This window comes from Exophiala spinifera (genome assembly GCF_000836115.1).
Source record: "Exophiala spinifera strain CBS 89968 unplaced genomic scaffold supercont1.7, whole genome shotgun sequence".
In the NCBI taxonomy this organism is placed as follows: domain Eukaryota; kingdom Fungi; phylum Ascomycota; class Eurotiomycetes; order Chaetothyriales; family Herpotrichiellaceae; genus Exophiala; species Exophiala spinifera.
Window position 1 is genome coordinate 980,619 of NW_015622519.1, and position 14,127 is coordinate 994,745.

The 14,127-nt window shown below is 52.4% G+C and overlaps 5 protein-coding genes across 5 annotated transcripts; 3 read left to right on the forward strand and 2 right to left on the reverse strand.

The window, feature by feature from the left end:
• Positions 1–523: 523 nt before the first annotated feature.
• Positions 524–1,606, reverse strand: PV08_09336 (uncharacterized protein; the record flags this gene model as incomplete). The annotated part of the gene is made up of 1 exon (XM_016383655.1): positions 524–1,606. One exon carries the CDS (start codon positions 1,604–1,606, stop codon positions 524–526), a length of 1,083 nt encoding a protein of 360 aa, XP_016232278.1.
• A 454-nt stretch (positions 1,607–2,060) lies between these two features.
• On the forward strand, positions 2,061–3,011 carry PV08_09337 (uncharacterized protein; the record flags this gene model as incomplete). The annotated part of the gene is made up of 1 exon (XM_016383656.1): positions 2,061–3,011. The coding sequence occupies one exon, from the start codon at positions 2,061–2,063 to the stop codon at positions 3,009–3,011; it is 951 nt and encodes a 316-aa protein (XP_016232279.1).
• Positions 3,012–3,372: 361 nt separating this feature from the next.
• On the reverse strand, positions 3,373–5,202 carry PV08_09338 (uncharacterized protein; the record flags this gene model as incomplete). The annotated part of the gene is made up of 1 exon (XM_016383657.1): positions 3,373–5,202. One exon carries the CDS (start codon positions 5,200–5,202, stop codon positions 3,373–3,375), a length of 1,830 nt encoding a protein of 609 aa, XP_016232280.1.
• A 2,532-nt stretch (positions 5,203–7,734) lies between these two features.
• On the forward strand, positions 7,735–10,016 carry PV08_09339 (uncharacterized protein; the record flags this gene model as incomplete). Its single annotated transcript, XM_016383658.1, has 2 exons — positions 7,735–8,350; positions 8,401–10,016. The coding sequence occupies 2 exons, from the start codon at positions 7,735–7,737 to the stop codon at positions 10,014–10,016; spliced, it is 2,232 nt and encodes a 743-aa protein (XP_016232281.1).
• Positions 10,017–10,565: 549 nt separating this feature from the next.
• On the forward strand, positions 10,566–13,603 carry PV08_09340 (uncharacterized protein; the record flags this gene model as incomplete). The annotated part of the gene is made up of 3 exons (XM_016383659.1): positions 10,566–10,655; positions 10,703–11,641; positions 11,687–13,603. The coding sequence occupies 3 exons, from the start codon at positions 10,566–10,568 to the stop codon at positions 13,601–13,603; spliced, it is 2,946 nt and encodes a 981-aa protein (XP_016232282.1).
• Positions 13,604–14,127: the final 524 nt, after the last annotated feature.

Consider the following 14,127-nt stretch of genomic DNA (forward strand, 5'->3'; position numbering starts at 1 on the left):
CCTCGCAAACTCTTCCGACTCTTCCTTAAGTTTTTAACGATGTCTGGTGTCGACTGCTCCGACAAAGCTTTGGCAATTTTCCGTTCGACGTTTTGCAGTGCGTTGCTGAGCTGCTTGCTGCGACGTTGTTGATCGCCTAAAAATTGCTCCAGATAAAGGCGCTCTTGCTGCAACAATGAGTATTGGGACGCACAGAGTGTCGGCTTGGACACCGAACGTGACACCCCCAAGGACGACATTCCCCAAGAGCTTTCCTATGAATGAATGCTGTCCATGATGAGACTTTACAGACTTTTAAGTCCAGCACCGTTGTCTCTGGCATCTTGGTATAGCCAACTTCTTTTGTGTGTTATGTTCCTGGAGTGGCAGATTGAACAAACAAAGAGCGGAGGCGAACCGATGGTGACAGCCTGCTAGCCAGAAACAGGGACAAAGAAGCTGAGCTCACCCTGGGCGGCAGGACAACACTGACCCATCAATGCGAGCTGGTTGCAAGCATTGGAATTTGGGGACAGGCTCAGGATCATACATTCCATCCACCGTGCCTGGCAGGCTCGGCGAACCTCCAGAGGCCAGCCTCTCTCGCGGCCTTTTGCACAATGCCAATTTCATCCTTGTTGACATGTCGATTGATTTCAGAATATCGCTTCTCGTCTTTGTTGGTTTTAGCCCCCCTTCGCTCCTGGCCGACATGGGCCGTTGGGTAATACTGTTCCATGATATTGACAAAGACGTCCTTCCCTAGTGCTTCTGCCAACCACTGCATAATTCGCACGCCCTCTTCTTCCTTTCCAGGCATGACAAGATGTCTCACCAGGAGTCCCTTCTTTGCGATGCCGTCGCCAGTGAAACACAAATCGCCTACCTGTCGATACATCTCTTTGATGCTTTCTTTGGCTACATCCGCATATCCATCGGCTTTAAGCAGTCTCTTACTTGTCTCATTGTGCCACACCTTGAAGTCGGGTAAATATATATCGACCAGGCCATCCATGAGTTCTAGACTCTGGAGGCTGTCGAATGCACTGGTGTTGTAAACAATGGGCACCCTCAACCCCATTTCCCGCGCGGCCAGGATGGCTAGGGCGACCTGAGGCACGACATGCTCCGGAGTGACAAAGTTGATGTTGTGCACGTTGCCCACCTCTTGCAATTTGACCATCCACTCCGCCAGCTCGTCCGGCGTCAGGTCGAAGCCCACCTTCTGATGAGAGATATCATGGTTCTGACAGAAGACGCAGCGCATATTGCATCCGCTGAAGAACACAGACCCAGAGCCATGGTGTCCTTGCAAGCAAGGTTCTTCTCCAAAGTGTGGAGCAATAGTCCCGACTTTGACCTTCTCTGCACCGATCAGGCAATGGCCGGTGGTCTCGAACCGGTTGACGTCGCAGAGCCGAGGGCAGAGATTGCAGCGTCGGAGGTGTGCATACGCCGCGGAACGTTTCCTGGAGGCATCGACCGAGGAAATGAGATGGTAGCGAGGGATATAGTCCTCTAGGAGGAAGGGAGGTGCAAGATGGAGGTGCCGCCGGATGGGTATACTTGAAGGCAGAACGATGCTCGGCCGTAGGACTGTCGGCCTAGCGACGATTGATCTGAACATGATGGGCCTTTTGGACCATTTCAAGCATTTTTCATCCTGGCCCCTTGAAGACCCAGGCCATTGACTTACTGGTAGATGTCGAGGGGTAGAATATTGTATCCATGAACAATCAGGTAAACACGAATGCCACATCGTCCATTGGCCGAGATGCTCGTCATCAGCCTCGACCTCATCAAACTGCGGCCTCGGAAAGCGTGGGACCAAAGGCGCCCGAAATACTTGTTACTTACTAACATTCTTACCACAGCTCATATAATCCTCATGTAACAAGACACCATGGCCTTCATATGTCCTTGAGGCTGCTATTCTCCCAAGCTGTTCTGTCGCCTCGCGTCTGCGGTGTTCCAAACTGTTTCGCTGCCTCTGTCTACCAGAACAACATCGTCTGTACACTTCCTCGCACGTCTGCTGCCTGCGTTCCCTTCACAGGACATCCTTCAAGCCCTCATCCACGATGCGAGCAGTCATAGCGATTCCCTGTATCGTCGCTCTCCTTCTCCGTGCATACACCCGCCGCTCGCTCACGCCGTTGGGCCTGGTATCCGCCGGCCTGACTGCCTCCATCCACGCCCTCCACCCCTCCGCACTCCCCTTCACACTCCTGGGCACTTTCTTCCTCCTCGGAACCCAGGCGACCAAGGTCAAGCACGACGTTAAAGCGACCTTGACGCAGTCTTCGAGTGGGAGCTCAGGGGGAGAAGGTCCACGGACAAGCGTCCAAGTCTTCGCCAACAGTGGTGCCGCGACAGTTCTCGTCCTTCTTCACATCTACCTCTACGGCCTGTCCCCTGGAAGCGACGCCTGCTTTTCTGCGGCGGGCCCCTCGAAGTCGATTGTCCCAGATCTGATACTCCTGGGTATAGTATCAAACTATGCCGCCACGACGTCCGACACGCTCTCCTCCGAACTGGGCATCCTCTCGCGCAGCAAGCCCAGGCTGATAACAACCCTCCGCACCGTGCCGCCGGGCACCAACGGCGGCGTCTCGGTCGCAGGGCTGGCGGCGGGCGTCGCGGGATCCGTCGCGATTGCGTTGACGAGCCAGCTCTTTCTCACCTTCTGCTCTGACAGCTCGCTGACACGACCGGGCACGTTCGCGCTGATCACACTGCTCGGTACCACAGGGACCTTGGTGGACTCCCTCCTTGGAGCCATCTTGCAGGCATCAGTCGTTGATCGGAGAACGGGCAAAATCGTCGAAGGGCCCGGCGGCGTCAAGGTCCTCACCAAACCAAGACCGGGCCCCAACTCGTACCAGGGAGACAAGAAAGAGAAGGCAGGTCACGAAAGTAGGATCATCAATTCTGGCCACGACATCCTGGACAATAACCAGATTAATTTCCTGATGGCCGGCATACTGAGCGTCTCGGGCATGATCGCGGGACGATTCTTGATTCAGGCATAGCATGCATGCAGAATGATCGTGATAGAGATCCTCTTTTACTTATTAGTATTCTATATTCAGCCATGGGATTCATGCTATCAGACTGGAATTTTGGCCCAGTTTCCAACCTTCCGTCCCAGCTTGCACAAAACAAAGCATTGTCCCAAGTCCAACTCGAGACCCTTTACCATATCCAAGATCATGTGCTGCATTGCGTAGCCGGGTATCATATCAAAATCGTATCGAGGCAGGGATATCCCGCCAAAATGAGCGTCCATTATAACCCTCTTCGAATCCTAGATTGTGTTGTTGCAACCTAGGCCCATATGTCCTTACTCCTCCAACGCCATACATGCATAACTTCACAACTCAAACACCGAGATTAAACAATCAAACACAAAAAGAGGGCCAACGCATACCAACCGAAGATGACGTGCAGAGACTTGAACCTGGAAGATGCTGCACTCTCAGTGCCGGCGGACTCGCTTGCAGAAGCACTACTCGCCGAGGTAGCCGACGGCTCGCTGGTTTGCTGCGTCGAATGTGGAGCAGCAGACGGCAGGATCGTCGTTGACTTCAATCCAATCCCACCCGGCCCAAACGAGACACTGTCACTTGCGACTGTTCTCGTAACTTGAGGTGCATTTGAGCCGATGCGATATGTCGTACCACTGAAGACTGCATCACTCTCGTCCAAGGAGAACGTCAGTCCTTCTGCTGTGACCACCATAAACCGCGATCCACCAGGGAAAATTGTTGTTCTCGGGAGGCCTATGCCTTCCGACCCTATGGACACCTTCGTCCCGTGCACCGAGATCGTTGTTGCCGGAGCATTTGGGCCTATCCGATATGTGGTGCCCGAGATTATGGCGACAGTGGGACCAACTGTAATTGTCAGATCCCCGACAGCAGTGGTAAATGTGGTCGTTGCAGGGGAAACTGTTGCGGCGTTGTTTTGTGGGACGGGTGCTATGGTTATCGTAGCCGTCGGCGCGACAATGATGCTTGGCCGGACAGTAAAGGCCTCGCCACCGGCTTGTACGACTATTGACGAAGATCTGGGGACATTCACAGTCTGGGTTCCAATGATTACTCTAGACTCAGATACCACAATGGGGATGTTGTCAACGGTGGTCGTAGTGGGCAAGAATGCTGGTAGACCGGTAGGCGTGCGGGTTGCAAATGGTGAATAGATGATAGAGTAGATGATGTTGCCGATGCCAGTCCGTGTGGTTGACGGCACAACCAGCGTGCCGGCTGCAGTACCAGCAGTATTGGTCAAGGATGGGAAGGCTTCCGCTGGGGGTTTTGTTGTTGAGGATGTGCCAGATCCGCCAGGAGAGAGACCACCACCATTGTGGTCAGGCCCTCCATCATGACCGTTGTTGCCAGGAGTGCCATCACCATTGTCTCCACCCGTGATGGTATTGATTGAGGATGATTCCGACGTTGGCTTAGAACTGGGAGGAGTTGGATCGAAGTTGATGTCGGGTGAAGTGGTCGGTGGTGCGATTACTGGGACCGGAGTCTTCTTTGTTACGATAACGGTGCTGGTATAAGGAACGCTGGAGTAGACTGAAGATGCCGCCTGGGTAGCCGTCTCTTCTGTTTGCTGTGGGGATGGAGGTTTTGGGTTCTGAGTTGCGAAAGGAGAACTACCCGCCGACTTTGAAAAGCTCAGGGCCGGAGAGGCAGCTGCTGATGCAGAAAAGAAGGGTGAGCCGGGAACAGGGACGCCCTGGCTCGCTTTAGGCATGATGGTCTGTTTGCAGTATGGCAGAGGGGTGATCAGGGTAGGAGTGTCGGTAATCGATATATTGCTGGCCGTGACAGTCACATTGAAGCCTTCTGTGACTGTGATATAGACTGTTGGTGGAACGGAGCCATAATACGTGATTGACCCAGCGCATGTTGGAGTGTCGTCGTCCGTAGTAGTGGTAGTCTCTGGTAGTATGCTCGAGGTGTTGGTATATATGCCGATATTCGTAGGGGCCGTCGACGTTATGGGATGTGTAATGGTATCGTCTGAATACGGTGGCAACGAAAGAGTTTCTGAAGGTGAAGTTGTCATGGCCGTTGGTCGTGTTGTCGAGTTTGTGTAGTCTACCGCTCTTTTAGGCATGAACTTGAGCGGCGTTCTCGCATTCCTTCTGAGGTCCTCCGCATGGACCACAGCCACATACAGCGCAACGAAGTACCAAAAGCGACACATCTGATCGGTTGTACTAGTTCCCTCGAATCTTTTCGTATGTCCCAAAGCGAGTGTTTGATTCTTCTTGTAACGAGTGAACGTGCAAAATTTGCACCTTGCCCGGTGGCTCAACCCAGCATCACAGCTTTTCGAGATCCTAGGTCTGCGCGACCACTGTCTCCTCGAATTCACTCAACCAGAAGTTGCTCAATGTTGCCTGCCACGGCGCTCAAGCGAGAGACGAAGCGCATAAAGAGGTATCGGGGGACAGAAAGGCTGCATGCCGCGAAAACGTCGATATCTGCTGCAGGTCGAGGTAGAAGCGAAGGTGAGTGAGAGTCGAGGCTAGGAAAGACACCAGCAAAACAACGGAGAAGAGAGAGTTGAGCATGCCTTGAACCCTGGTCCCTCAGACCTCGCTAGCCATGACCCATGGGTGAAGGAGAGTGTCAGGACGGGGATCTCTGGCCAGGGCAGCACTAAGCAGGGGGGGGGGGGGGGGTCGAAGAAAATAGCGATTGCCAATTCGTGTTTGGTTACTAACTAGTAATTTAGTGGTGCTCAGCCTTAGGGAACATCGGTGTCCAGTGGCTGACAGCTGCCATGATTCTACTGTACAGTATGGTCTACCTATTACTCGTACAGAGGACTTCAATCGTCAATTTGGGTTGCGCACTCTTGAGTTGAGTGGGAACTTGGAAGGGCCTGCACAGTGGAAACATTTCCGGTGGCCGGTCGACCACCCACCCACCCACCACTTTGTCAGTTCTCCCGCAGCTTTCAGCCTCTCAGACCACCCAACTCGCCACACACAACCGCGTGCTTGATACCTCCGGCCTGCGACTCCGAGGAGAGAGTGTGCTCCGTGCTTCGTGCCCGGCGCCCTTGCCCAGCGCTCATTGCTTGGAAGGTATGAGTACCGTCCAGCCACGACACCGTTATCTGGGTCCTGAAGGTATGGTGGATACGTATACAATTGGCAACAGGAACAGGGGCACCACTGACGTGGCTCGGATTCCCTCTCTCCACCATTTACCTCATCTTCATCTCCTTGCTGACTTCAGGCTATCTCTTCGTCTCTCTGATACGTTATCGACATCTCGGTACACTGAGGCTAAGGATCCTAGATGTCCATCTCCCGCTGCACTCTACGGTTTTCTGCTGGGATCGCCCGCAGGCGGAATTTCACCATCAAACCAGTACCTGCGCAAGACTTCCCATGAACAACCTCTACCTGAGACGAGGGATTGAGTCTAGGTCAACCCGTCCTTCACCGTGCCCTAATACTATCCTGTATACGAGCCGTGGGTCGTGGCAGCAAGCATGCCCCTTTCTTCTCGCGCCTTGCAAGCTGCAAAGTGTACTGTACGGAGTGTGTTACACCGGTCTCGCTAAAATTCTGCACAATACTCCAGTCAGTTCACTGCGGCCGCTTGGCAGGCTCTAGGTCCCGTCCTTGGGGCAGCAAATATACTTCTAAGCTCTCGGTTGGCTTGAGGCCACTAGGCTCCCCAAACACCCAACATCCACAAGGTCCACCAGCTGGCAAGGCAGACTTGTCAGCGGGGGAAACCTGCTCAACTCGGCCTGGCGGCAACTGGTGATCACAGGCCGCCGAGAAAAGGTGAGTGAATTTCAATATCTGGGCCTCCCTGGCTATTATTGTATCGCTGTGATCATTCAGAAGATGTATAGGCATACAACATATGAGTTTCACACCCTTGGCCTTCTTGACTACCGACATTCGGGGCCCTATGTCCAAGGAGTTTCAAAAGGTAACCGCAGGAGCCAGATGCTGAGAATTTTCCTGTTGGTCATATGGTGAGAATCTCTCACGCAAGCAGTGCTTCTCTGTCCAGTAGGATCCTACTCAATCCGATACCATGTGTGATGCAGCTTGAATAGCCAACATTATTACTGCGTAAACGGGGTGCGTGGCAGCTGTTCCCAGGTTGACAAGTAAAATTTTGGAAGAAAAGTTTGTACCGTTGCAATGGGAAGATAGTCAAAGCGCGCAGACCATCTTCACGGCTCCTTCTGACCCGAGTCTTGGTATCTGCTCTGCCTGTTACAGGCACATCCATAACTACAATACTACTTGGTGAGCCCCTTCTGTGGAGCTTTCTGGGGGAGGCTGACCGAGTTCCCGGCCACAAATACACACAGGGCCCGGCAAGCCCCTAAATTTTAGGTACTTCCCAGGTACAGTACGGAGTCCATCAGGTAATACGAAATCCGAACTCAAATCCGAACAGCCCAGTCAGTTCACGCCAACCTCAATGGCTCCTTATTGAAAGCAATAAGTCCTTCGGCCCGAAGATTTGTTCCCTCTCACATCTCGCAATTATTGTTCACCAGACAAGTGTCTTGCGACTCACTCGTTCAGTTGGCTTTCTTACATAAATTCTCATCATCTACGCTCGCTGTTATACTATTGTCATTAGCAAAATACACTGGGCCGCTTTGGTACCTGAAGCATTGCACCCCCTCCACGGTTTCGCTTGGTCGCCAGCTCGTGTCGATGGACTTCACTGTTTTCGTACCTACAACGTGATGTGCTCTCTGTGGCTGACCCGGATCCTTGATTTCTCGAGCATCACATACGGTAGTCTTCTCCTCTATGCCCTCGTCCTTCCGCAACGATGCTCCGCTGCCCAAAAGCATCCCACGCCGATTGTCGCGACTACCACTACCGATTTTCTGGGATACGACGGCGCCTGGTCTGCAGTTAGCATCCGCGTCGGTACCCCAGAGCAATGGTTGAGCGTCTTCCCGAGTACACTGAGTCCAGAGACGTGGGTTGTCGGGCCTCTTGGATGTGATGGAACATCTACTTGCCAGAACAAAAGAGGAGGCCTTTTCTACGCGAATCAATCATCCACCTTCATTCCAAAGGGATACTTCGAGCTTAACGCGGATTCGCAGACAAGCCCTGATGATGTCGGATACTATGGTCTGGATACAATTGCACTCGACGATCTCGTATCAGTCCCTGACCAGATTGTCGCCCTCGTAAACTCGACCGAAGACTGGGTTGGGACGCTGGGTCTTGGTGTTAAAGAGACTCGCTTTACGGACTCGAACAATCTCCCATTTTTATCAAGCCTAGTGCAGAATGGAAGCTACATTCCTAGCCACAGCTATGGATACACCGCAGGCGCCTCATATCGTGAGTGCTATGGCTTCTGGCAAATTGAGGAGACACTAACATGGCTGTAGGGCTCAAAGGCGTCCCGTCTTCCCTCACCCTGGGTGGCGTTGATGCGAACCGATTTGTCTCTAATAATTTAACCTTTTCTTTGAATGCCGACTACGCCCCTGTGGTGGCCATAAACGCTATATCGGTCACTTCGTCACCCTCTGACAGCGCATCGTTACCGTCTAACTGGGATTCCAACCCGCAACAATTGTTCGATGGAAGCCAGGACGATTCGACCTTGTTCGTCATAGACACGTCGACGCCGTTCCTTTGGTTTCCGACAGCAGTATGCGATGCTTTCGCCGAGTCACTGAATTTGACCTATGACGATAACCTTCAACTGTACCTTTTCGCGGACGACACATCGCCAGATACACTTTCCAGTTGGAATCTTACGTTCACCTTTACTGTCACCAATCTGCCCGGATCATCCGATGAGATCAAGCTGACACTCCCCTATGATGCGTTTAATCTCCAATTGTCATACCCATTCCCGAACCTCGACGCCAATTTTTCATCGGCTCCCACCAATTACTTCCCACTACGGAGAGCAGCAAATTCAACTCAATACACGATAGGACGGGCCTTCCTACAGGAGACCTACCTAACAGTCGACTACGAGCGCAACCAGTTCTCCCTTTCACAAGCCGTCTTCGATTTGGACGCCGTCAGTAATGTAAACCTGCTGGCTATTACGCGACCTGCTGATAGTATTTTCCCGGGCCCCGAAGGAAATGGCCATTCAGGGCTTTCCACTGGTGCCGCTGCAGGCATTGGTGTAGGCTGTACTGCGGTTGTCATAACAGGAGCGGTGCTGATCTGGTTGTTCTGCTTCCGCAAGAGAACTTCGAAAGCTGTTGACTCCGCAGAGAAGCCAAAACGCCGGAGTATTTTCACTCGCCTACACAGGGCGCCAGAGTCCAAGAGTTCAGTCAACGAGCTTTTGGGGGACAAGCACCATCCGACCGAGGTCCCGGCCGACACATCAGCCACTAGATTTGAGCTGTCGGCCAACAACGCGGTTGAGATGCCAGCAGCCCCTGTGTCTCCGCAGTTCTACGCAAGCAACGCACACGAAGGCCACAGAAGATCTATGCTGTCCAGAAATGACCCCAGACGGCCCGCAGAACTGGAGCACCAAGGTTCAATGGCGAAGTCAGCGGAGGCAGCGGAGGCAGCTAGGACGGAACGATCTAGCTCGCCAGTTCCACCGTACTCACCCCCAGAAACCAACAATGACCGCCTTAGCAGCAGCATCAGTCCGAATAGCCTACGAAACAGCCGGGCATTTGGAACCGTTTCTTCTGGAGAGCAGGGAATTAGCCCAATTGGCGTAAGCAGCAACGGACACTCGAGACAATCCAGTAACAGCAACAACAGGTCACTCCCCAGTCCTGTATCACCAGAAACCACCTCTAGAGCTCCACAACAATCGTCAGGGAGCTCGAGTGACAGTCCTCTGACAGACACCGGTCGCTCCGGCCTGATGGTGCCGCAACTCAATGGCCGCCCGCCATCCCGCTCACCAAGCACTGGGAGTAGGTTCGTCGAAGAAGGGCTGAGCACTGTCACAGAAGAACGAGCATCAAGCCCCCAAGGAGGACGTCCTAGCCATAGATTCAGCTGGGAAGACTGATTCTTTTATGTACAGGTCGCAATTGTCTAGCATGGTTTAACGAGTTCATGACCGAAATGACTTGATGCCGCGGGAATTCAAAAGAAAAGCTTACGTAGCGATGGTCTTAAATTGTATACATAGGATGTTCTGGTGTACTCCATAATAGGTGGACAACCGGTTTGAATATGAATTGTCATGCTGCCGTTTCCAGTCCAGCCTACCGAATCTTTAACATTTATCCGGTGCAAATGGCTGCAGAGAGCCTGGAGAGTCACGTCTGAGGCCCAGGAAAGTTTCGTGCTTGTCTCCAGGCTGGCCGTGGCAGTGGTCACTACAACGCTGGCGGACTGTGTATTGTGGGCGAAGCCTCACCGGCGCGGCTACGGCGGAGTACTGTAGCTAGTTACCTATACCTAAGCTCTTGCCGATCGTAAACCCCAAACTGTACGTCACCCATCGTCAAACAATCAGTTACTCCTACACCAGCCTGCACACATCATGCACCACGATTCGGGAGAGCACGATGGGTTCTCATAGTCATTTCGAATCTCTGCCCAGGTAACAGCAATGGCGCTTTCTAGCTGGAAACATTTCCCATTCTTCAACGTATCTCAGGTCCCTGTGCCTGCGGATGAAGAAGGTTCATACATCTTCGAGGTATGTGTTATCGGCCAGCCCTTAGAAGTGTCCTCACTCACGGTCAGAATGACATTGTATCGATAGCTACTGGCTCTGAGTCGCTGTTCCTCGGCTCCTCCGACGGTTCTGTACGCATCCTTTCTCGAGCGCTAAAAGTTGTCCGAACGTTCCACGCATCGGACACGTTAGATGCTTCCATCACACACATTAGACAGATACCTGAGACACCTTTTCTGGTTACCATCTCCGAGAATCTATCGTCGGAGCCCCTGCTAAAGGTATGGGCACTGGACAAGACTGAGAAGAAGACGGGGGGACCTCGGTGCCTATGTACAATTGCGGTTCAGAACGGCAGAAGACAATTCCCTGTCTCGGCACTCGTCGTCCTGGATGACCTGAGCCAAGTGGCTGTTGGCTTTGCGAATGGCTCCGTGACTGTTATACGGGGAGACTTTGTTCACGATAGGGGAACCAAGCAGAGGACTGTATTCGAATCCGAAGATCCCATCACTGGTCTCGAAATTCGACAAAGCGCGACAAAAGTCCTATACATCGCAAACACTGCGAAAATTTGCAGCCTCATTATCTCCGGCAAAGGTCAGGGCCAGACTGCGCGTACCGTCGACAGTCGAGGGTGCAATGTAGGCTGTATGACACAAGACCGAGAAACTGGTGATATCGTGATTGCTCGGGAAGACGCCATCTACTACTATGGCCCAGGGGGGCGCGGACCCAGCTATGCCTTCGAAGGCCCCAAAAAGATAGTTAAGATGTACAAGGAATACGTCGGTGTGGTCTGCCCACCTCGAGTGGCGCAAGTGTCCAAATCCAAAGCCTTCAGGCAATTGGCAGGCGACGAGATTGACGAGCTATTCAGCAGTTCATCGTTCACTTTGCTCGACACTGATCTCAAATTCGTCGCCCATACCGAGTCGCTCCCAACGCAGGTCAAGGATGTTTTTGTGGAATGGGACGAGCTGTTTCTTTTGACTTCAGAGGGAAAGGTAAGGACATCGCAATCCAGGTATATTCTTCACTAACATAAACAGCTGTTCAGGTATCAAGAAAAAACACTACAGCAGAAGCTCGAGATCCTCTATCAGCGCCACCTGTATATTCACGCGATAAACCTTGCCCAGAAGGCCGGGGCCGACAAAGTCCAGCAGAACAGTATTTTCCGAAAGTATGGTGATTTTCTATATCAGAAAGGTGATTATGACACGGCCATGCAGCAATATCTGCGGGCGATAGACAATACGGAGCCATCACAGGTTATACGACGATTCCTGGACACTCAGAGGATACACAACCTCATCGACTACCTTGAGGAGTTACACGAACACGATAAAGCATCTCCTGACCATACAACACTACTCCTCAACTGCTATGCGAAATTGAAAGACACCGAGAAGCTCGACGCCTTTATCCGGGCTGCTGGCACAGCGAGGTTTGACATCGAGACGGCCATTGCAATGTGCCGTCAGGGAGGATATTATGAACAAGCAGCATACCTCGCCACGAAACATGGCGAAAATGAATTGGTGATTGACATTTTGATCGAGGACTCGAAGAAGTACGCCGAGGCCTTGCAGTATATCTGGCGACTTAGCCCAGAAGCAGCGTACCCAGTGTTGATGAAGTACGCCCGAAGTCTAATTGAGCACTGCCCAGAAGAGACAACAAAGCTATTTATTGAGTATTACACTGGGCGATACGCTCCGAAGCAAGACATACCTGCTGTGTCGGAAGTCCAGGCGCAAACTGGTGGAGGCGCATTCCAGACTCTGTCGGCTCTTTGGACGCTGCCCTTCATGAGCAGAGCATCCACCACCAATGGGATAGCAACAGGCGACGAACAGAAAAGCGTGGAGGAGGAAACCCCTACGGCGTCAGTTGTAAACGCTCCATTATACTCTGTTCCTCGGCCACGAAGTGCATTCTCTGCGTTCATTGCACGTCCCGCTGAGTTTGTTCAATTCCTCGAGGCGCTCGTCCTTCAGGAAAACCTGGCGAAAGAAGACAGGTCCGATTTATCGACCACGCTCTTCGAAATGTACCTTGAGGCAGCGAACAATTCTCGAGATATTGCTGAGAAGGATAAATGGCAGGCCAAGGCAACCAGCTTGATTGCGGACAATAACACAGAGTCGCTAGACGAATCCAAGATCGATACCTCCAACGTCCTCTTACTGTCTTCTTTGTCAAAATTCCCAACCGGCACCACCTTGGTACGAGAACGAGAAAACCTCTATGCAGATATTTTCCGATCCTTTACGGCAGCGAAAGACACCTCTGGCGCAATTTCGGCGTTGAGAAAGTACGGTGGAAAAGACCCTTCTCTGTATCCACTCGCATTGGGGTATTTTTCTTCGTCCGAAGGTATCCTCAAGGAGCCAGGGGTCAAGGATGAGTTACAGACCGTACTCAAGAAAATTGACCAAGAGAAACTCATGGCGCCACTTCAAGTGGTCAAGGTCCTGTCCCAAGGAGGGGCGGTGACTATGGGTATGGTCAAGGCATATCTCTCGGACAACATCCAACGGGAAAGGAAGGAAATTCAAACAAATCGCCGTTTGATAGATTCCTACCGAACAGAAACCGCGTCGAAGAAATCGGAACTGGCGGATCTTGAGACGAAGCCTGTCGTGTTTCAGGCACGTCGCTGCTCTTCTTGTGCCAGAAATCTGACATTACCTACGGTTCACTTTATGTGCAAGCACTCGTTTCATCAAGAATGTTTGAACAAGCCTGGTCTTGGCATGGATGACGACGATGACGACCAGATCGAGTGCCCCATATGCAAGCCGGGCAACGACACTATCCGAGCCATTCGTCGACAGCAGGTGGAGAGTACCGAGCAGCACGATCTCTTCAAGGCAGCTTTGGCCCGAAGCAACAGCCGATTTATGACGGTGAGCGAGTTCTTCGGGCGTGGTGTGATGGGCACAGTACCTTCCGGAGAATGATCAAGTCATCGGCCATACAAAGCTAGGATTTCAAATATCGCGATTGATCTAGAGCAATACTCGAGACACAAATAGTGCAACTGAACTGTCCACAAACCCACACACAGGTCCGGAGAACAAGCGCGGCCCTGCGCGCTTGTGGGGTGAACGGCTTGCCTCGCTCGTGTGTTGCACTTTTGTGCAATGAGCTTCAGGACCTGTCTGTCGTACTGCGTACAGCCCGGATCCCAACAGAAACTGAAACTCAGCCTCAACAGCCGCAGCGAATTGTAGTCGACAAGCATATTCGAGGGACGACGTGAGACTTGCCTGAGTCATTCGTGGGCCGTCTTCGAAGCATCTACTGATGTATCGTTGCAAGCGGACATCAACTTTGTCGGCAGTACGGAGTGCTGGTAGTGAGACTTTTTCTATTTGTAGGGCTGCGCCATACCCAACCCGACCAGGGTTCTCAAGCCTAAGTTCTGGCCAGTGGCCAGTGTAGCGGTGGAGTTTGGTGGCGTGTCGGGGAGCAGTAGAGCATC